The sequence below is a fragment of the Saccopteryx bilineata genome, chromosome 4, assembly GCF_036850765.1.
Source record: "Saccopteryx bilineata isolate mSacBil1 chromosome 4, mSacBil1_pri_phased_curated, whole genome shotgun sequence".
NCBI classification, from domain to species: Eukaryota; Metazoa; Chordata; class Mammalia; order Chiroptera; family Emballonuridae; genus Saccopteryx; species Saccopteryx bilineata.
This window is the reverse complement of record NC_089493.1, coordinates 42,252,681-42,274,841: the sequence shown is the minus strand read 5'-3', so window position 1 is coordinate 42,274,841 and position 22,161 is coordinate 42,252,681. Positions and strand designations below refer to the sequence as shown.

Here is a 22,161-nt window from a genome sequence, read left to right as displayed (position 1 = left end):
TAGGAGTAGGATGCTTGTGTGCAAATAATAGAAGTGCGTTCTTCCTCCTCTTTTCTGCCATCTGCTGGAAGGTTGCCATATCACACAAATTCAAGATGTTCACAAAGTGAAAGATGCCCTTTTAGATGGCATGCTCTTGGTCAGTGCACAAAACTATACATAGTAGTCTTGCTAAACTGCCTATTAAAGGAGTTCTTTTTTAATGCAAAAACAAATGAATTCTAAATTCTGTATATGGTAAAAATCACAGAACTCTGCGCCTTTTCATTTACAAAATACATTTAAGTTTGCCTTTTTGAACATCTTTAAAATATGAGCACCATATGGGCAAGATTTTTATATTTTATGGCTCTTATACAGACTTAAAACCTATGTTATTTTAAATAATTGACTTTAAGAAAATGATTTCTTTTGCAAAATGGTATTTTCATGTTTCTTCATCAAAATAGTAAAGTTTTGAGAGTTCAAATTGCTCATTTTGTGAATCTTCTTTCCAGAATTATTTTAAGTAGAATGTCAGGTTCCTTTCTAAGGACAAAGAGGCCATCACGTTTATTAATCACTATCTCTTAGATCTCAGATAAAGCCACTTAATAACATTATATCTCAGTACTAAGTCCTTTGAGTTTTCTAAGGATTATCATGACATAAATATACTAAATATACTAGTGAAAATTACAAAACAGCTCTTTTACTAGGATAAAGATAGTAATATTTTCTAGGTCATGTATTTTTACATGGAATTTAACTTGAAAATCCTCCTCACCCTCCTCACACATTTTTGGCACAAATGTATGATTTATATCAGAAATTTCTATGAGGGGGGTATTTAGAAGTACATGACTAAGAGTTTTGTCATTGCAGATAAAGATAGAAACCTTTCTAATATAATATTTCCTCTTACAGACTCTTATTCATCTGATAGTGAAACAGAAGACCTTTTAGAAAAGAATTTGATGAATGAAGAACTTTCTCCTGATATTAAAGAAGAACTAGAAAAAAACGAAAATTTAAATGATGATAAACTAGATGAAGAAAATCCAAAGATTGCTGCACATATATTAAAGGAAAATGATAGGACTCAAATGCAACCTTTGGAGACCTTGAAGTTAGATGTTGGAGACAATGAACAACTAGTACAGATTTTTGGAAATAAAGTGGAACAATTAGAAGAAATTAAGAAAGAGGCAGAAAAATCCCCTAAAGGAAAGGGAAGACGAAGCAAGACAAAAGATCTTCCTTTAGAAATTATAAAGATGTCAGCATTCAGCCAAGATGAAGCAGGAAGCGAACCTCATATAGAAGCTCACAGTCTAGAATTTCCCTCACTAGACAGTAAAAACTTCTCTTCTGCTACTGAAGATGAAAGTGACCAATGCGCAAAAGAAAAAAAGTTGAAACGGAAAATAGTGGGACAATCATCACCAGAGAAAAAAATAAGAATTGAGAATGGAGTGGAAATGACAAATAGCATATCTCAAGAAAGGACCAGTGATTGTGTCACATCTGAGGGGCTGAAAAACTTAAATTTCGAACACTTCCAAATTGAAAACGAGGGAATGCCATCATTGATAGCAGAGTCAAGCCAATGCATTCAAGAATTGACGAGTGAGAAATTTGATAGTCCAGCCAAAGAAACTGTGACTACTCCACTGAAAGAAGAAGAGGATGTAATGCCTCTGATTGGGCCTGAAACCCTGGTTTGCCATGAAGTAGATTTGGATGATTTGGATGAGAAGGACAAGACCAGTATCGAGGATGTAGTAGTTGAGAGCTCTGAGTCTAACTCGGTCGTGTCTACTCCACCTGCCCTACCTCCTGTAGTACCGCATAACTTTTCAGTAGCTTCTCCACTTACTCTCAGTCAAGATGAGTCTCGAAGTATAAAAAGTGAGAGTGACATAACTATTGAAGTTGACAGCATTGCTGAAGAATCTCAAGAAGGTCTCTGTGAGAGGGAGTCCACAAACGGCTTTGAGGCCAGCATGGCCTCTGGAACCTGTAGTCTGATTGTTCAAGAAAGAGAGAGTAGAGAGAAGGGTAAGTACGTCACGGGAAGAAATTAGCCTTTATATTCAAACCAGAAGTTAGTAAACTAAGAGGTTCAGGAACTCTTGATCTATAAAGTATTTTTCCTTCCTACCTCCGTTGCCTTTTACCCCCATTCTTTTTAAAAATGTATATATAAAAATTCAGGTAGACAGATGAATAAATATACTATTACTATTGACTTTTCAAGATCTCTCTTTGCTCTTTTATTAGGTCAGAAAAGGCCAAGTGATGGAAATAGTGGATTGTTGTCAAAAAAGCAAAAGCGTACCCCAAAGCGAACAAGCACTGTAGCCAAAAATGAAAAGAATGGAGCAGGTGGGTGCTTTTCCGTGCTGGCTTTAGGACAGTGTTAATTTTTTCAGCAGTTCATTGTCTTGATCATTTGTGTCAGTTTAAAAATAAATTTGGTTTGCCCTGGCCGGTTGGCTCAGCGGTAGAGCGTCGGCCTAGCGTGCGGAGGACCCGGGTTCGATTCCCGGCCAGGGCACACAGGAGAAGCGCCCATTTGCTTCTCCACCCTTCCGCCGCGCTTTCCTCTCTGTCTCTCTTCCCCTCCCGCAGCCAAGGCTCCATTGGAGCAAAGATGGCCCGGGCACTGGGGATGGCTCCTTGGCCTCTGCCCCAGGCGCTAGAGTGGCTCTGGTCGCAATATGGCGATGCCCAGGATGGGCAGAGCGTCGCCCCATGGTGGGCGTGCCGGGTGGATCCCGGTCGGGCGCATGCGGGAGTCTGTCTGACTGTCTCTCCCTGTTTCCAGCTTCAGAAAAATGAAAAGAAAAAATAAATAAATAAATAAATTTGGTTTATCATATTCTGAAATAGCAATTTTTCTATTAATTTTTAATCTCAAGTCTTTGTCACTTTTATTTAGAGTTTGGTTAGCTGTGATTTTTTATTTCTATTTCTTGTATTTTTTGTGTAAAGCAGTTTAATTTTATGGGAACATATCTGGGAAATTGCATAAAAGAAAAACAACCGCCCTGGCCGGTTGGCTCAGCGGTAGAGCGTCGGCCTAGCGTGCGGAGGACCCGGGTTCGATTCCCGGCCAGGGCACACAGGAGAAGCGCCCATTTGCTTCTCCACCCCTCCGCTGCGCTTTCCTCTCTGTCTCTCTCGTCCCCTCCTGCAGCCAAGGCTCCATTGGAGCAAAGATGGCCCGGGCGCTGGGGATGGCTCTGTGGCCTCTGCCCCAGGCGCTAGAGTGGCTCTGGTCGCAACATGGCGACGCCCAGGATGGGCAGAGCATCGCCCCCTGGTGGGCAGAGCGTCGCCCATGATGGGCATGCCGGGTGGATCCCGGTCGGGCGCATGCGGGAGTCTGTCTGACTGTCTCTCCCTGTTTCCAGCTTCAGAAAAATGAAAAAAAAAAAAAAAAGAAAAACAACATTTGCTATAGTGGTACAAGCAGCTTAAGTTTACATTTCTGAATGGAATGGTTTTAATCTAGAAAAGCCAATTTCTAAATATTATCATGGTAATTTTAAAAAATGAAATAAAATTCTTATTTTAAAAAAAAACAAGAAAATCAGTAAATTATTATGAATAGACTACATTAAAAAGAGACTTATTTCTGTACAATAAGGAATAAAATTAAGTCATAGAATATAGTAGAACTAAACATGTGGCAAAGAAAGAACATATAAATTATGTAAGAAAAAACCATTTCAGGTTATGTGGCTGGACAGGACAGGACTAGGGTATAGCAAAAGTGAAGGGCTGAAACTGGAAAGGTAGCAGGAAGTGCAGAGGGGAAATGAGCGACTTGACAGTGTCTAAGACTAGTAGACAGATGATCAGAGTGAACACCACCAGTAATGGGACCAATTGAATTTATGTACCACCTGAGCGATCGCAACAAGAACATAGTAACACATCTGTGATTTCCTCTTGAAGATGCATAACCTGAATATAATCATGAGAAACAAGCAACAAATTCAAACTGAAGGATATTCTGTAAAATAACAGGCCTGAAATTTTCAAAATGCCACGGTCATGAAAATCAAAAAAGAAGAACTGTTCCAGATTGAAGGGGACTTAAGAGATGTGACAGCTAAATGCAGCATATGATTTTCACTTGGATTCTGTTGCTGTAAAAGGACAGTATTGAGTCAGAGAGAGAAACCTGTATGGGAGCTGAGGATTAGACAGTAGTAATATATTTTGTTAATTTCCTGATTCTGATGGTTGTATTATGGTTCTGTAGGAGTGTGGTGGTTTAAAAACATATCAGAATTTGTTGATACCCTTCCCTTCAAAAGCCAAAGCCTAATTCCCTCCCCCTTGAGTATGGGCTGAATTTAGTGACTCACTTCTACCAAATGGAAGTGATAGAATAGGACTTCGGAGAGGAAGTCAGGAGGCACCACGGATTCCTCTTGGCTCTCCCTTGGGTCACCTCTGAGACAGGTTATATTGTGAGGACACTCAGCCATCTGTGAAGAGGACCATATTGTGAGGAACTGAAAATATCCTGCCAACAGTTAGCAATAAACTGAGGCCTCCTGACATCAGCCACGTGAGTGAGTCATGTTGGAAGCACACCCTCCAGCTCCAGGCCCGTCCGGTCGGCAGAAACCACAGCATCAGCGAGGAGCTTGGCCGAAGCCTCACACGATCTCCTGAGCCAGACCACACAGGCTGCTCCCAGGTTCTGACCTCCAGAAACCATGTGACATGTTAAATATTTGTAGTTTCAAACTAAGATTGGGACTAATTTGTAAGTAACTAACACAGGACAGTGTTCTTGTTTATAAAAAATATGTACTAAAGTACTCAGGTATGATAGGGCAAGGTACCTTGAAATGGGTAAGAAAAATATTTTTTGGCAGTTATCCTTACAAGTTTGAAGATTGGCTGAAAATAAAAAATTAAAAAGATTAAAAAAGGAAGGAAGAAAGATGGATCAGTTTTACTTTTTTTTTTTTTCCCCCCCGAAGCTAGAAACGGGGAGAGACAGACTCCCGCATGCGGCCTACCGGGATCCACCTGGCTCACCCACCAGGGGGCGATGCTCTGCCCCTCCGGGGCGTCGCTCTGTCGCTACCAGAGCCACTCTAGCGCCTGGGGCAGAGGCCAAGGAGCCATCCCCAGCGCCCAGGCCATCTTTGCTCCAATGGAGCCTCGCTGCGGGACGGGAAGAGAGAGACAGAGAGGAAGGAGAGGGGGAGGGGTGGAGAAGCAGATGGGTGCTTCTCCTGTGTGCCCTGGCCGGGAATCACAGTTTTACTTTTTGAAAAGAATCTTTGGGCCCTGGCCATTTGGCTCAGCGGTAGAGCGTCAGCCCAGAGTGTGGAAGTCCCAGCTTCGATTCCCAGTCAGGGCACAAAAGAGAAGTGACCATCTGCTTTTCCACCCTGCCCCCTCTTGGTTCTCTTGCTTCTCTCTCTCCTCCCCCCCTCCATCCCTTTTCTGCAGTCGTGGCGAGATTGGAGCGAGTTGACCCTGGGTGTTGAGGATGGCTCTGTAGCCTCCACCTTAGGTGCTAAGGAAAAGCTTGGTTGCTTAGCAATGGAGCAACGCCTCAGATGGGCAGAGAATCACCCCATAGGGGGCTTGCCGGGTGGATCCTGATCCGTGTGCTAGTGGGAGGCTGTTTTTGCCTCCCTTCCTATGACTTATTAAAATAAAAAGAAAAAAGAATATTTGGCTCAACTAAGGCAGTGAAAGAAGGAATAAATTAAAGAGATTTGGGGAATAAAATCACTAGGACTGTTACTCATTACAAGGAATTGGGTAAGTGACTTGGGATACAGGAATAGCAGCAGGTGGTTGAAAGAGTAATTTAGGGATTGTTGAGTTAGAGGTTCCATTATTGGGAAAATTTGGCCTGGAGCTTAGAAGAAAGTCTATTTTTAGAGTATTGGTTTTTATTTTTTTGTATTTTTCCGAAGCTGGAAACGGGGACAGTCAGACTCCCGCATGTGCCCAACTGGGATCCACCCGGCACGCCCACCAGGAGGCGATGCTCTACCCACCAGGGGGTGATGCTCTGCCCCTCCGGGGCGTCACTCTGTCGCAACCAGAGCCACTCTAGCACCTGGGGCAGAGGCCAAGGAGCCATCCCCAGTGCCCAGGCCATCTTTGCTCCAATGGAGCCTCACTATGGGAGGGGAAGAGAGAGACAGAGAGGAAGTAGAGGGGGAGGGGTGGAGAAGCAGATGGGTGCTTCTCCTGTGTGCCCTGGCCGGGAATCGAACCCAGGACCCCTGCACGCCAGGCCGACACTACCACTGAGCCAACCGGCCAGGGCCTTTTTTTTTTTTTTTAATTTATTCATTTTAGAGAGGAGAGGGAGAGACAGAGAGAGAGAAGGGGGGAGGAGCTGGAAGCATCAACTCCCATATGTGCTTTGACCAGGCAAGCCCAGGGTTTCGAACCGGCAACCTCAGCATTTCCAGGTCGACGTTTTATCCACTGTGCCACCACAGGTCAGGCAGATTATTGGGTTTTAGAGAGAGTAGAGAGAAAGAGTGGGGAGAAGCAGGAAGCATCAACTTGTAATAGCTGCTTCCTGTATGTGTCTTCAGAGGGCAAGCCCAGTGTTTTGAACCGGTGACCTCAGTGTTCCAGGTTGACACTGTCCACTGCACTACCACAGGTTAGGCAGAAAAATCTCTTTTTAGAAGATAGTTGTCAAAGGATTGCAAGACAATGAAATTGCTGTGGGAGAGTAAAATGAGAATAAGTAAAAGTACAGTACAGGAAACATAGTGAATAATACTGTAATAAATACGTGTGGTGCCAGGTGGGTACTGGAAATACCGGGAAACCACTTTGTAAAGTATATCATTGTCTAACCACTGTGCTGCACACTGAAACTAACACAAAATAATATTAAATGTAAAAACAAACAAGAAAAAGGACCAAAAATAGAATTACGTGGGGTCGCCCTTTATATGCAATAGCCAGGAAGACTAGAGTAGAACTGATCAGAGATAAATGAAAATTAGTAAACACTAGTGGGTTTGGAGTTTCAAATGCTGTAGAGTATTTAATAGGATTGAAATATATTCATTGAATTTGGCAGTGTTTGGGACCCTAACAATAGCACAGGGATGTGATCAGAAGGTGTGAAACCAGGATAACAAAGAATTTCTTTGAAGAAAATTGACCCTGAAGAGAAGGAAAGAGGTGCCAGCTCAAGGGAAGGTTTCTTCTCCTGCCCTCCCTCACTCCAAGGGTAGGAAACATCCAAGCTTGTTGGTAGACTCTGAGAAAAGAAGTTGAAGATAAAAGAAGATGATTAATTGATATTCAGAATTTCAGAGGAGCTGGAAGGAGATGGTTTTAAGAGTATAACTGGCCCTGGCCAGTTGGCTCAGCGGTAGAGCGTCGGCCTAGCGTGTGGAGGACCCGGGTTCGATTCCCGGCCAGGGCACATAGGAGAAGCGCCCATTTGCTTCTCCACCCCTCCGCCGCGCTTTCCTCACTGTCTCTCTCTTCCCCTCCCGCAGCCAAGGCTCCATTGGAGCAAAGATGGCCCGGGCGCTGGGCATGGCTCTGTGGCCTCTGCCTCAGGCGCTAGAGTGGCTCTGGTCGCAATATGGCAACACCCAGGATGGGCAGAGCATCGCCCCCTGGGGGGCAGAGCACCGCCCCTGGTGGGCGTGCCGGGTGGATCCCGGTCGGGTGCATGCGGGAGTCTGTCTGACTGTCTCTCCCTGTTTCCAGCTTCAGAAAAATGAAAAAAAAAAAAAAAGAGTATAACTGAAGAGATTATTTTGCCCAGAGACAGTTTCCTCTTTTGAGGCCAAAACGGGGCAGTAAGGACAGATACAGGTCGGGGAGGGGCTGAGAAATTGAGTGTGTAACCTTCAACTTTGCCTTTTCACTAGAAATCAAGGTTTGCTTTTGAGGGAGTAGGGTGAAAGTAGGGTATAGAGCTAGAAAAACATAGAATTGAGATAGAATTCTAATTTGTTATTCTGTGAAAACCAAAAGCATCTCTAGTACAGATTTGGTGAGGAAGGATGCAGAGTTGCAAACAATTATCTGCTCCCATTTTATTGGACATATATCAAAAGCTCTTTGTACATGAAGATCTTTTTTCATATAGTTTCGGTTGGTCTTTTGGGTAGTTTTTATGTTTTTTAAATATAAATGGGGCAGTACTATGTAAATTGTTTTATAACTGCTTTTTCATTTAACTATAGGATATTTTGCCATTTTTATGCATATGAACTCTGGCTCATCTTTTTTAACAACTTCAGCAAAGTATTCAATTTTTAACCATTTTCCTATCGGTGGGCATTTAGATTTTCATTTTCTTTTTATGTGAAAAAAGCTTGCACATTGTGCACTTATTTCTGTAGGGTATCAAAAAGTTTAATTACTGCATCTGTTGCATTTTGATAGAAATGTTTATAATTTATAATCTCTGTGTCCATTTTTTCTTCTTATAGGACAAAGCAGTGATAGTGAAGATCTTCCTGCCCTAGACAATTCCAGTAAATGTACCCCAGTCAAGCATCTCAGTGTGTCTAAGCCACAGAAGCTTCCAAGGTCTCCCGCAAGAATATCCCCGCATATCAAAGATGGAGAAAAAGATAAACACAGAGAAAAACATCCGAATTCATCCCCTAGGACATATAAATGGAGCTTTCAACTCAGTAAGAAACTTACAGAAAACTTGAATATATATTGTAAAGTGGTATATACCTTAAAATGTCAAAATAAGGAATAATGATTAACAAATTATTTAGGTTTCCAGTATTGTCTTACCCATAATCATCACATGTTATCTTAACTACAAATCCATGTATTTTCATAATACTAACTTGATGAATATTCACTAGAGGAATATCTCTAGTTATGAACTAGGACATGAATGATTTACATGAATTGGTGAAACTTTCTAGTGTTGACAATTGGAAATAACTAATACCTGAGGAAACCATCAATACAAAGAAACTATTTGGAAAATAACTACAATTGTATGTCACAGGTGCTGTGTGTTGATGTTTATGTTTTTCTGATAATTTAAATAATACATCAAGTAATGTTTAGTATGGAAATATTGTGATTTATCAAGAAATCTTATTCCTAAGTTTAGTTAATGTCTTTCCTGTTTATAGAGATTTATTAGCTTAATATGGTAGGTTTTAATAAACTAAAGCTTTTGATGATTTATAAGTTGGACATCTGGTAGAACTGCCATATTTTTTCTCATGTAATTATTGTAAAATACTAATTAACTTTTTTCCCTTTTAGATGAATTAGATAATATGAACAGTACAGAGAGAATCTCTTTTCTCCAAGAAAAACTACAGGAAATCAGAAAATACTACATGTCTTTGAAGTCTGAAGTTGCGACCATAGACAGGAGGAGAAAAAGATTAAAAAAGAAAGACAGAGAAGGTAATTTGATTATTATTTTTCTTTTCTCTATTTTCAAATATATATCCTATAATTTTAGAAGATTTAGGTTTCTCACTTTTTGAATATAGTACACGTTTGTAAATTGTTTTTAGATTCCTATTGTTTTCTTTGTTGCTATGGTTGAAGTTAGTCAACAACTGAATTAATCAGAATGAGACTCTTGAAAGAGAGGGAACCATTTTACAGGATGTGTGATTTTATTAAATGTGGTGAGTTCGCAAGAGCTTACTCTGAATTTACTCTTTGCACAACATTTGCTGGCAACATGTTAATAGGAACTATTTTATTATGTTGTTCATCAAAATGAATAGGCACATGGCTTATCCTCAAGGAGATTATCTTCTTGGGATCTTAAGTCATTTTCTAAGCAACCACTGTATAAGATAGTTCAGGTGAACAACATTAATGTATACATACGTATGCCAGGCCTCTTCTAAGTGGTGGAAGTATGGAGATGAATGAGATTGAGACTTGGATCTCACTGATACTAATATCCAGTGGGACAGTGTGTGATAAGGGACCCAAGAGTGATATTAAAAGGAGTTGGTAGAAGGAGAGATTACTTTGGAATAATCACGGAGAGAGAGTAGTGTCTGAACCTTAACAGTGTATAGGATTGCCTGACCAGGTGGTTACACAGTGGATAGATTGTCAGCCTGGGATGCTGAGGACCCAGGTTCAAAACCCTGAGGTCGCCTAGCCACGGTGCAGTGGATAGAACGTCAGAATGGGATGCAGAGGACCCAGGTTCGAGACCCTGAGGTCGCCAGCTTGAGCACGGGCTCATCTGGCTTGAGCAAAAAGTTCACCAGCTTGGACCCAAGGTCGCTGGCTCGAGCATGGGGTTACTCCGTCTGCTGAAGGCCCATGGTCAAGGCATTCATGAGAAAGCAGTCAATGAACAACTAAGGTGTTGCAACAAAAAACTGATGATTGATGCTTCTCTCTGTTCCTGTCTCTCCCTATCTATCCCTCTCTCTGACTCTTTCTCTGTCCCTGTAACAAAACAAAACAAAACGAAAAACACCCTGAGGTCACTTTCTTGAATGTGGGATCATAGACATGACCTCATGATTGCTGGCTTGAACCCAAGGTCACTGGCTTTAGGAAGGAATCATTGACTCACCTAGAGCCTCTTGATCAAGGCATGTATGAGAGAACACTCAATGAATAATGAAAAGTGTCACAACTGCAAGTTGATTCTTCTCATATCTCTCCCTTCCTGTCTGTCCTTATCTGTCTCTCTTTTTCCCTCACTAAAAAAAAAAATGTGTAGGATTAACTTCTAGTTAAATAAACATGTTCATATTTATTCTGTCCCCAATTTTCATTAAACTAACAGTAAAGAAACTCAAAAGCTCTAGACCAACAAGGACAAGAGAATCAGGCAGCAGACTATGACAGATAAGAAGTGTCTAGAGCCTGTCCTTTGTAAGCTGAGAAGCAGATAAACTATTATAACTATTCTAGCAAATAAGGGAATGTTAAAACCTAAGCTTGTTTATTCTTGCAGTGGGACACAACAAGAAGCAAGCTAGTTCATACCGGATCACCCTAGGAGACCTCAGAAGGCAGGGATATAGGATGAGGCTGAGGAATGGAGATTGGTTGAAAATGGAAGGAGAAATTGGATCCTTTGACCCCCCCTATGCAGCAACATGTTTTCCTTTTCCACAACACTATTAGAAAATAGTAAATTAACTCATTTTGGTGGTTGAAAGGGCTCGATAGTCTTGTATCCTCCGGGATACGAGCCATAGGTGAAGGTTAAGTACTAAACCAAAAATAATGATCATGAATAAAAGCTTTTACCAACAAAAGATCTTATCCTCTTTGCTCCCTGAAAGCTATTAACCGAACTTATGCTCTCTTCCTGGGAGGAGATGGAAGGAATCCTCTGGAGAAACTGGACAACCTAAGAGAAATGGTGTAACATAGATAAAAACATTTGGGGCCCTGGCCGGTTGGCTCAGTGGTAGAGTGTCAGCCTGGCGTGCAGGAGTCCCGGGTTTGATTCCCGGCCAGGGCACACAGGAGAAGCACCCATCTGCTTCTCCACCCCCCCTTCCTTCCTCTCTGTCTCTCTCTTCCCCTCCCGCAGCCAAGGCTCCATTGGAGCAAAGATGGTCCAGGCGCTGGGGATGGCTCTGTGGCCTCTGCCTCAGGTGCTAGAGTGGCTCTGGTCGCAACATAGCGACGCCCCGGATGGGCAGAGCATCGCCCCCTGGTGGGTGTGCCGGGTGGATCCCGGTCGGGCGCATGCAGGAGTCTGTCTGACTGTCTCTCCCTGTTTCCAGCTTCAGAAAAATACCAAAAAAAAAAAAAAAAAAAAAAAACATTTGGGGGCTCCAGGACCAAAAAGCAAGGTCCTTGCCCATCATTATGTGTGCCGTGCCTGCCCATCACTGACAAGCTCGCCATACTTACGCACAGCTTCCATTTAGTTTTCTGTCCTGGGGGGGGGGGGGTGAGAAGCATGAACTTACAGTTTTCACTTTAGTTATGCATTGATTGCTTTTCGTACCTGCCTTGGTCAGGGCCGAACCAGTATCCCCTTGTTCAAGCCAGGGACCTTGGGCTTTTCAAGCTAGAGACTTTTGGGCTCAAACTGGCAAGCTTTGGGGTTATGTAGATGATTCCCCTGCTCAAGCCAGAGACCCTGTGCTGATGAGCCCATATGCAGAGCTGGCAGCCTCAAGGCTTCGAACCCATCATCCCAGCATTCTGGGTCAACGCTTCATTTACTGCACCACCACTGGTCAGGCTTCAGTTAGCTTTTTAATGTCCCTTTCTTGCCTACAGAAGCCACAGATCAGATAGGAAAGCCTCTACACACAGAGAAACTGAAGTAGGAAATGAGAGTACATGATATACCGTATACAGAGACCAAACTATAATTAATATCCAGAGATATGGGAAGGCTATTGCAGTGGGTTTTTTTTTTAACTTATTTATTGATTTTTAGAGAGAGGAAGTGGGAGAGAGAGAAACATTGATTTGTTGTTTCACTTATTTATGCACTCATTGGTTGATTCTTATATGTTCCCTGATTGGAGATTGAACCGGCAACCTTGCCATGTCAGGACAAAGCCCTAACCAATTGAGCTATCTGTCCAGGGCCAAGATATAGCCATCTTGAAATAAGAATATGGTATTAATAAAATTCAGACAAGATGAATGTATTAAAAATATATCAGGAATTGTAAAATAATATAATAGAAGGGATAGACAGCAAAACTAAAGGAATCCCAGTAGAAAGTCAAAGAGACAATAGGGGAGAAGAACAGGAAGTACAGGATTGGGTCAGAAGATTCAATTTCTGAATCATCAGCTTCCTAGATAAAGTACAGAATAATCAGAAGAGGAAAATGCTGCTATTCTAAGAAAATGCTATATTCTAAGAAAAAATTCTAAGAAAATGCTAATCATCAATGCTATATTCTAAGAAAAATTTCCAGAACTGAAAGGTATGAGATAGACAATTTAAAGGACTCACTGTGACCTCTGTAAAGTGTGGGAGGAAATTACACCAAAACACATTATGAAATTTCAGAACCCTATGGATAAAGAGAAGATTCCAAAAGTTTACTGTATAAAGGTACATACAAGAAAACACACAACTGGGTCTCAGAACAGCATCGGGTTTCTCATGTCAGATTTCTTAATGATTGCACTAGAAAGTAGACACCAAGCTACGACGATGATGTGAGATCCAGCAAACACAGTATCCCACGTAGGAAAACAGTAAGGAAAACCTCAAGATGATGGGGAACGGAAGCTCTGGGATGACTGTTGCACAGCAGCCCTGTAAAGCTGGAATAGGATGGAATAGGAACGGAGGGCTTCAGGAGGGCTGTTGCTTAAAGAAAAAGGAAAAGTAAAACTAGCCGATAGGCTTGCCTGGTTCAGCAGAGTTCAGGGATGACTCACTGACAGAATGGCCTCTGTATCTGTGGTCTTGAATTGTTCTACACCCAGGCCAATAGTGCTTTAATTCCTGGAAATACGATGGAGCAAATAAAAAGGGTTATGTTTGAGAGAAAAGAGGTATGATTTCTGTGTTTGTCTTTTCTTTAAATACTGTTAATAGCAAGAAGTCTTAACAAAACTTTTAATCACAAAATGAAAAAGGACAAATTAACAAATAGAAATTTCTTCGGAGAACCCTCAACTGTTTTGACTTTCCTAAAGGTGATACACGTACAGACCACCAGAAAGATTCTTTGAGCCTGACCAGCAGCGGTGCAATGGATAGTGTCAGACTGGGATGCAGAGGACCCAGGTTTGACCGCAGGCTAATCCAGCTTGAGCATGGGCTTGCTGGCTTGAGTGTGGGATCATAGACATGACCCCATGGTGGCTGGCTTGAGCCAGGGTCACTTACTCTGCTGTAGCTCCCCAGTCAAAGCACATATGAGAAAGCAATCAATGAGCGTGAACAGGTGGTGGTGCAGTGGATAGAGCGTCGCACTGGGATGTGGAGGACCCAGGTTCAGGACTCCAAGGTCGTCAGCTTGAGCACAGGCTCATCTGGTTTGAGCAAGACTCACCAGGTTGGACCCAAGGTCACTGGCTCGAGCAAGGGGTCACTCGGTCTGCTGTAGCCCCATGGTCAAGGCACATATGAGAAAGCAATCAATGAACAACTAAGGTGCCACAGTGAAGACTTATTTGATGCTTCTCATTTCTCCTTTCCTGTCTATCTGTTCCTATCTGTCTCTGTCTCTGTTGCAAAAAAAAAAAAAAAAAATGCTTTGATTAGAGCAGGGGTCTCAAACTCAACTCAGCATGTGGGCCGCACTAGGTCTATAAAAGGCAACTGTTACGCAACACTTTTCTCACTGCAGTTGAAAACAAAAAAAAATCAGTACAACAAGCACAATCGTACATGCAGTTTACTCAGTGTCACAAAACGACCAGAAACTAGTTCGCATCACAACTGCTGTTAACTAAGCTAAGAGGATGCTAGAGAAATGAAAAATACAAGTAGGCCCCTAGGCTTACTTAATTTTATCATATATATATATATATATACACACATACACACACTTTTTTTTTTTTTTTTTGTATTTTTCTGAAGCTGGAAACGGGGAGAGACAGTCAGACAGACTCCCGCATGCACCCGACCGGGATCCACCCGGCACGCCCACCAGGGGCAACGCTCTGCCCACCAGGGGGCGATGCTCTGCCCCTCCGGGGCGTCGCTCTGCCGCCACCAGAGCCACTCTAGCGCCTGGGGCAGAGGCCAAGGAGCCATCCCCAGCGCCCGGGCCATCTTTGCTCCAATGGAGCCTTGGCTGCAGGAGGGGAAGAGAGAGAAAGAGGAAGGTGGGGGGTGGAGAAGCAAATGGGCACTTCTCCTATGTGCCCTGGCCGGGAATCGAACCTGGGTCCCCCGCACGCCAGGCTGACGCTCTACCGCTGAGCCAACCGGCCAGGGCCTCCAAAATATTTTGAACTTCATGGATTAGTGGGCGGGCCGCACAAAATTGTTCGGCGGGCCGCATGTGGCCCGTGGGCCGCGAGTTTGAGACCCCTGGATTAAAGAGTCTCCTTCGCTTTTCTGTTCTTTTTTGTAATGTGAAATGAGTTATTAAAGTGAGACTTTTATCATACATACTAGAGTCTGTAGTAATGAGTAAATGTCATATTGGTACTTAACACACTGAGAGAGATGCTTAAAAATGAAAACTTGAAATAGGAAAACTGGGCAAAATTAGCAGGAAACAAGTGAGCTTTGCAGAGAAAGAAAAGAACTAAAAAATGGCAAAGCACCTAATGCTTAGTCAGTGATCTTTAATCCATGTTTTGTCCTGGAGTGATAGTACAGTCACTGAGGACTACTTTCTTTTTATTTATTTATTTATTTATTTATTTAATTTTGTTTTGTATTTTTCCGAAGCTAGAAATGAGGAGAGGCAGTCAGACAGACTCCCGCATGCGCCCAACCGGGATCCACCCGGCACGCCCACCAGGGGGCGATGCTCTGCCCCTCCGGGGCGTCGTTCTGCCGCCACCAGAGCCACTCTAGCGCCTGGGGCAGAGGCCAAGGAGCCATCCCCAGCGCCCGGGCCATCTTTGCTCCAATGGAGCCTTGGCTGCGGGAGGGGAAGAGAGAGACAGAGAGGAAGGAGAGGGGGAGGGGTGGAGAAGCAGATGGGCGCTTCTCCTGTGTGCCCTGGCTGGGAATCAAACCCGGGACTCCTGCACGCCAGGCCTACGCTCTACCACTGAGCCAACCGGCCAGGGCCGAGGACTACTTTCTAATCACTCACTGACACCTCCATCCCAGTCCCCATGATTCTAATACCTGACCTAGAAAACTAGTGTGGCTGATAGCAATGCCGGGGCCATCAGGTGTATTGGGACAGGATAAAGACAGGAAGCCAATAGCTGATTACAGGAAATTCTCTGGGATAAGGAAATTCTCTTAGGTCCTATAACCCAGAGATAAAAACAGAAATCTGCTATAGTGAGACTTTATCTCTGGTTGATCTTGTTTCTGATTTGGGGAAAGGTGAGTTCCTTCCAGGGATCTTTTGAGTAGAGGCTTAAAAGTTTATGTCTCTTTAGTCTTTAAATTTTATGATGCATTTTTGGTACTGTGTTACTTTACTAACCAGAGACTGTTTCTACTCATATGAGCCAAACAGAATTTTTGCTGACAGTTTGTTATTTCTCCATGCAGCAGTTAAGATGACTGTAACTGAAGCCACTTGCCAGTGGCTGGATACTTCTACATGAAAGTTTGAGTCTAATGTAATTGTTTTGATTCCACAGTGTCTCATGCAGGAGCCTCCATGTCATCTGCTTCGTCAGACACTGGAATGAGTCCCTCATCATCATCTCCCCCACAAAATGTACTTGCTGTAGAATGCAGGTGATATTCGTTTTCTCTGCCTTCCCAGCAGTTTGCTGCCATGGACATAAATCCCCAGTCCCTGAAATACAACCACAGAAAGCACTCAACTGGTTTGACATTGCTAAGTCTATCCTGTCCACTCTTCCAAGCTGGATTGTATCTATTCCCTTTCTTTTCTTTTTTCTGTTGCAAAAAAATAAGCTGATTCATAACTGAAGGTTAGGCAGCCTAACATATTTGTCATACTTTTTCCTACTTAATTTTTTTTGTTTCATTTTTTGTGAAGATAGAAAAAGGGCACTTAGCAAATTTGAATTTGTATAATAAAGCTTTCAGGTGTTACAGAAATCATAGACAAGCAAGTGCACATGATAAACATCAAAATACTATCCACCCGAATAGTTACTTCTGCACTTTCACTAAGCTGTATTTGAACACTTGGTGAGTAGGGGGTTTATGTTGTATGTTGTTTTTAATTATTATTGTCGTTGGGTTTTTTTTATTTTTTATTTTTGTGGAAGCACTTGCTATTTAGAACTGCCAAAGTATATGTTCACAGTGTGCCCAGGCTTAAAGGTGTAAATGGGACAAAATAAATTGTGAAAGGAAGTGTAGTTGACTGAAAACTACAGTTGTAATAAGTCTTCCACTTTTTATAGTATTTTTGAGCACACAATTATGCAAATATTTTAATGTTTATTAATGTTTACAGTGGAATTGTGAATAAGTTTTCAGTGGACTATCTTATCCCTTGACAAAAATATTTTGTCTTTTTTCTATGTAATTTCAGAGTTTTTATTTTGTTACAAAAAGACAAAAATGAAATATATAACAACAATGAAGTTATTTAACAAGATTTCTAAAGCTGAAAATTTTGTGTAAAATAAGGTATTATCTTGCAACTTGTTAAATATATTTATTCAGACATTGGATGTTGTATTTTTATGTATTTTTTAAAATATTAATAAAATTGAAAAAAATAAAATTCTAGGTTAATTCACTCTTTGGATTACAATAGCTCTCAGCTGTCCCTTTTACAGGAGGCTGCATCCAGCAGCTTTGCCTGTATTGAAGGGGGCCTGTCTCAGTCTTCAAACAGTATAGAACCATAAGTGGGCATCTGGATCATTGAAGTATGTCCTCCTCTATGAACTTTGGCAGTCCTAGTATTTAAACTGTTTTGAGGATCAAATTTTTGGTTGCCCTTAAGATGCTTTGTCACAGTTTTTATGTTTGCTGTACTGCCGAATAAATTTATATCTCCCAAAGTTGAGATGCAACAACTAAGTAAAGCAATTATGTATGCTATGTCTGTGAATTGTTCCACAGACTGATACATTTTGTAAATAATTCTTCCAAGATCATGTATTTAAAGCAGTTTTGCCATATACATTATGTAAAAAAGTGATTTTTTAAAATCGGTTTTTAAATCCATGTTTGTACATTGAAAGGGGTTTTTTTTAAACCTCCTTTTCTGTGTTTAATATGCTGTAGAGTAATAACCTAGATGCTCTAGACTGTATATCAGGATCTGATTGATAAGAACAAAGTCAGAGCCAAACACTAGTGATGGCATAGCATTGCTAAAATCATTGTTTCTTCATTTCATTTTACCACATTGTGAACTTGTGATTCAGATTCCTTCCATTTTCACAAAGAATTAAAAACAAAAAAGTACTCTTGTAAAATGCACTTCTCTGTCTTTTCTTTGCAAAGCAGAAATATTTCAATGTAAAATAATAATGGAGCTCAGTGGGCAGTATTAATAAAGGCCATGAAACATAGGCTTTATATATTTAGTTTTCATTTAAGTGTTTTTTTCCTAAGTGCCAGTAACCTACAGATGGAAAGTCAGACTTCTCAAAACAGAGTATATTCAATATATTCTTCAGTTTTCACAATAAAATATTTCTAATTATAAAAATGAAAAAGGTGTGTCTTTCAAATCTAGTTGTAACTCAGGCAAATTTAGATTCACACATTAGATATTTTAATGACTACTTTGAATAACAATTCAGTACATCTGAGATAACTAGTTATCAGTTTGACTATTGTCCTTTCTAATTGATATAAATCTGGTAATAAAGGATTGGGACCTTGTTACAGAGAACAAAATAATATCTTCACTGAATGGGTATATGGACACAAAATCCTTTTATCTGGGGGCTGGAAAGGCTTATGAAAGTAGGTGAATATTGACTAGGTATTAAATTCAAATATTGGGCATATTTTGAGTTTAGCTAAAATTTGAATAGATAGGTCTTGCATGTGACTAAGAAAGGAAAATTATAAAGACATTCTTTAATATCTAAGATAGAAGGTGCTATCTATTAAAATTGAGTTATTTGAAGATTATGGAGATTTTTATTTTAGTATTCCATTGTGCACTTTTACTGTTTGTGTTAAATTTTTAGTTTTCTGGTCCTTCACTAAGAAAGATGTTTGTACATATGTTAGCACATACTATTTCTTCTATGAAATTGCTTTAAACTATGGAAATCTATATGAATTAAACTATTAATTTGCTTATATACCATTCTTGTAAACGCTGTAATTGAACATAGCTGTGTAAACATTGTGAAAGCATTTGAAGCTATGTTCAACCACACATAAAAAGTATTACCAGAATTCATCATCAACAGTTTATTACCTTCTATGTGCCAGGTCCAGGTATTGTGCTGAGGCCCAGGAGCAACAACAGTGAACAAGACAGAAAAAAGTCCCTACATTTTCATAGAATGTATAATCCAATGAGGTAGATGTAATTCTTAAGTGCAGGTGTGATAAGTATATAAGTTTGGCATGCCATGCAATAATGATGCAGGGCCCAAGTTTGAAGGCAGAGGTGGTCTGGAAGGATTTGCAGAGAAAACTGTAAAACTGAGCCCAATCACGGTTCTGAATTGGCTAAGCAAGTGGGAGGAAAGAGGTTATACAGAGTAAAGTGCTCCAAGCACAGGAAGGAAGGAAAAGTGATGGAATAAACCATGACAAGAATAGACCTGAGGCAAAAGCCAGGTCAAGCAAAACTATTCAGGCATTGCCCAATCCTTGCACCTGTACACCTCTGCTTTTTTGCTCCCTCTGTTCCTCCCTCAACTCTGATCCTTATTTGTCCAGAGCTATCTCAGCAGCTACTTTTCCACGAAGCTTTTGCTGACTTCCCATCACCAGAATATCACCCTCTGTTATGCTCATAGCATTTTCAATCTATTATTTTCCTTGATAACTTACCTTGAAATATTTTTACTTACACGTGTCTTTCTACCCTACTAGAGGTTTAGTTCCTAATGTACTCCTTAGTCACAGTTGTATCCCAGTAAGTACCTGGTCCAGCATCTAACACATAGCAAAAAGATCAAAAACTATGTTTACTTATGTTGAGAAAAGTTACTTTTGAATTACAGTTGTTCCTTTTTTACTAGTGATCTCTATATTCAAAGCCAAACTTTTAAAAGTTGTTATTGGGGTTCTTTTCATAAAGATCTGAATATACACGTCAGCAAAGAAGATACACTGATGGCAGGTAAGCACTTATAATCGTTGTTCATCAAGAGAATGAGAAGACAAGCCATAAACTGCAAAAAAATATTTGTAAAAGACATCTGATAACTGTATTTTAGTCTGTCTGGGCTGCTTTAGAAAAATACCCAAGGAGATTTATAAACACACATTTCTCATCATTCTGGAGGCAAGGAAGTCTCAGATCAAGGTGCCATGTTCAGGTAAGGGCCTTCTGTGATGGAAGGAGCTAGGGCAGGGGTCTCAAACTCATGGCCCGCAGGCCGTATGCGGCCCGCCAAACAATTTTGTGCAGCCCGCAGACTAATCCACGAAGTTCAAAATATTTTGGATAAAATTAAGTAAGCCTAGGGGCCTACTTGTATTTTTCATTTCTCTAGCATCCTAGCTAGATATTAGCTTAGTTAACAGCAGTTGTGATGCGAACTACAGTTTCTGGTCGTTTTGTGACACTGAGTAAACTACATGTACGATTGTGCTTGTACTGATTTTTTTTTGTTTACAACTGCAGTGAGAAAAGTGTTGCGTAACAGTTGCCTTTTGTAGACCTAGTGCGGCTCGCAGAACGGCTAAGATCTTGCTCTGCGGCCCACATGCTGAGTTGAGTTTGAGACCCCTGGGCTAGGGAGTTCTGCGGAGCCTCTTATAAAGGGCACTAATCTCAATCATGAGGGCTCCACCTTCATGACCCAATCATCTCCCAAATGCCCCACCTCCTCATACCATCATTAGGGATTAAGATTTCAACAGAGGAATTGGGGCTGGGACAAACAAACATTCAGACCACAGCAGGCTGTTGTTATCCAAAATATACGGGGGGGGGGGGGGCCTTAAACAATAAATTAATCCAATTTAAAAATGGGCCAAAGACATTAAAAGATACTTCAAGAAGATATACGGATGGCAAATAAGCATATGAAAAGATGGTCACCATCATGTCTTCAGGGAAATGCAAATTGAAACATACCACTACATACTATTAGAATGCAAAAATTCAAAACACTGACAATACCCAATGCTGATGAGAATGTGAAACAAGAACTCTCATTGCTGGTGGGAATGCAAAAATGGTACAGCCAATTTAAAGACAGAATGTCTATTTCTTTGCAAAATTGAACATACTCTAGCCATATGATCCAGCAATCAATCACAATCCTTGTATGTGTGTATGAATTAAAATTTTAAAGTCAACACAAAAGCCTGCACACATGTTTATAGCAGCTTTATTCATAATTACCAAAACGTGAAAGCATCCAAGATGTCCCTTCAGTGGGTGAATGAATAAACTGTGGCACATCCAGACAATGAGATACTATTAAGCACTAACAGAAATAAGCTATCAAGCCACGAAAAGGCATAAAGGAACTTTAAATGCATATTACTAAGTGAAAGAAGCCAATCTGAAAAAACTACATATGGTGTGATTCCAAGTATACAACATTCTGGAAAAGGCAAAGTTATGGAGACAGTAAAAAGGTCAGGGGGTTGGGAGATGGTGGGATTGAAAAGATGTAGCACAGAGTAAAACTACACTGTGGAATACTATAATGATGGATACGTGTAGTTATACATTTGGCAAAACCATTATATATTTGAACAACATGAAGAGTGAACCCTAATGTAAACTATAGACTTTGGGTGATAATGATGTGTGAACGTAAATTCATTGATTATAAGAAATGTGCCACTCTAGGATATTGGTGGTAGGGGAGGTTTTATGTGTATAGAATCAGAGCGTATATGTATATCCTCTGTACTTTCCACTCAACTTTGCTGCACATCTAAAATTTCTCTAAAAAAGTAAAGTTTGTTTTTTAAAAGGTGTTCAATATCATTAAGCATTGGGAAAGTACAAGATAAAATCGCAGTGAGAATCTACTACATGCCTACTAAAATGCTAAAATTAGGAAGTGACCATAATAAGTGTTGGCAACAATATAGAGGAACTGGAACTGGGAATGCAAAATGGTGAAACCATTTTGGAAGAGTGTTTGACAGTTCATTTACTTTAAGATGTTACTTAAGAGAACAGAAAAGATGTGTCCATATGTACACAAATGTTTATAGCAGCTGTGTTAGGAATAGCCAAAAACTGGAAATAATTCAAATGTCTGTCAACAGGTGCATGGTTAAACACACTAGTATATCCATAAAATGAAACAAAACAGTATGGACAAATCTCAAAATAATTATGCTGAGTGAGAGAAGCTAGACAATAAGAGTACATATTGTGTGATTCCATTTATACAATAATCTGGGGAGGGAGAAGCGAACTAATCAGTAGTGACAGAAATTGGGGGGTGGGGTGGGAGGAGTGTGGAAGGGTGGAAGAAGAGATTAAAAGGAGG

At 40.9% G+C, this 22,161-nt stretch overlaps 1 protein-coding gene across 3 annotated transcripts in view; it reads left to right on the top strand.

Annotated features, from left to right (window-relative positions):
- The window catches only part of ARID4A (AT-rich interaction domain 4A), a 66,573-nt gene extending 50,102 nt beyond the window's left edge, over nucleotides 1–16,471 (top strand). For all 3 annotated transcript variants that reach the window (XM_066273698.1, XM_066273696.1, XM_066273697.1), the window contains exons 20-24: nucleotides 907–2,040; nucleotides 2,263–2,367; nucleotides 8,454–8,660; nucleotides 9,262–9,408; nucleotides 16,210–16,471. In XM_066273698.1, the coding sequence (XP_066129795.1) occupies nucleotides 907–2,040; nucleotides 2,263–2,367; nucleotides 8,454–8,660; nucleotides 9,262–9,408; nucleotides 16,210–16,313 (1,697 nt within the window). In that variant the 3' untranslated portion in view covers nucleotides 16,314–16,471. The remainder of the gene's footprint in view (nucleotides 1–906; nucleotides 2,041–2,262; nucleotides 2,368–8,453; nucleotides 8,661–9,261; nucleotides 9,409–16,209) is intronic.
- The last annotated feature ends 5,690 nt before the right edge of the window (nucleotides 16,472–22,161 follow it).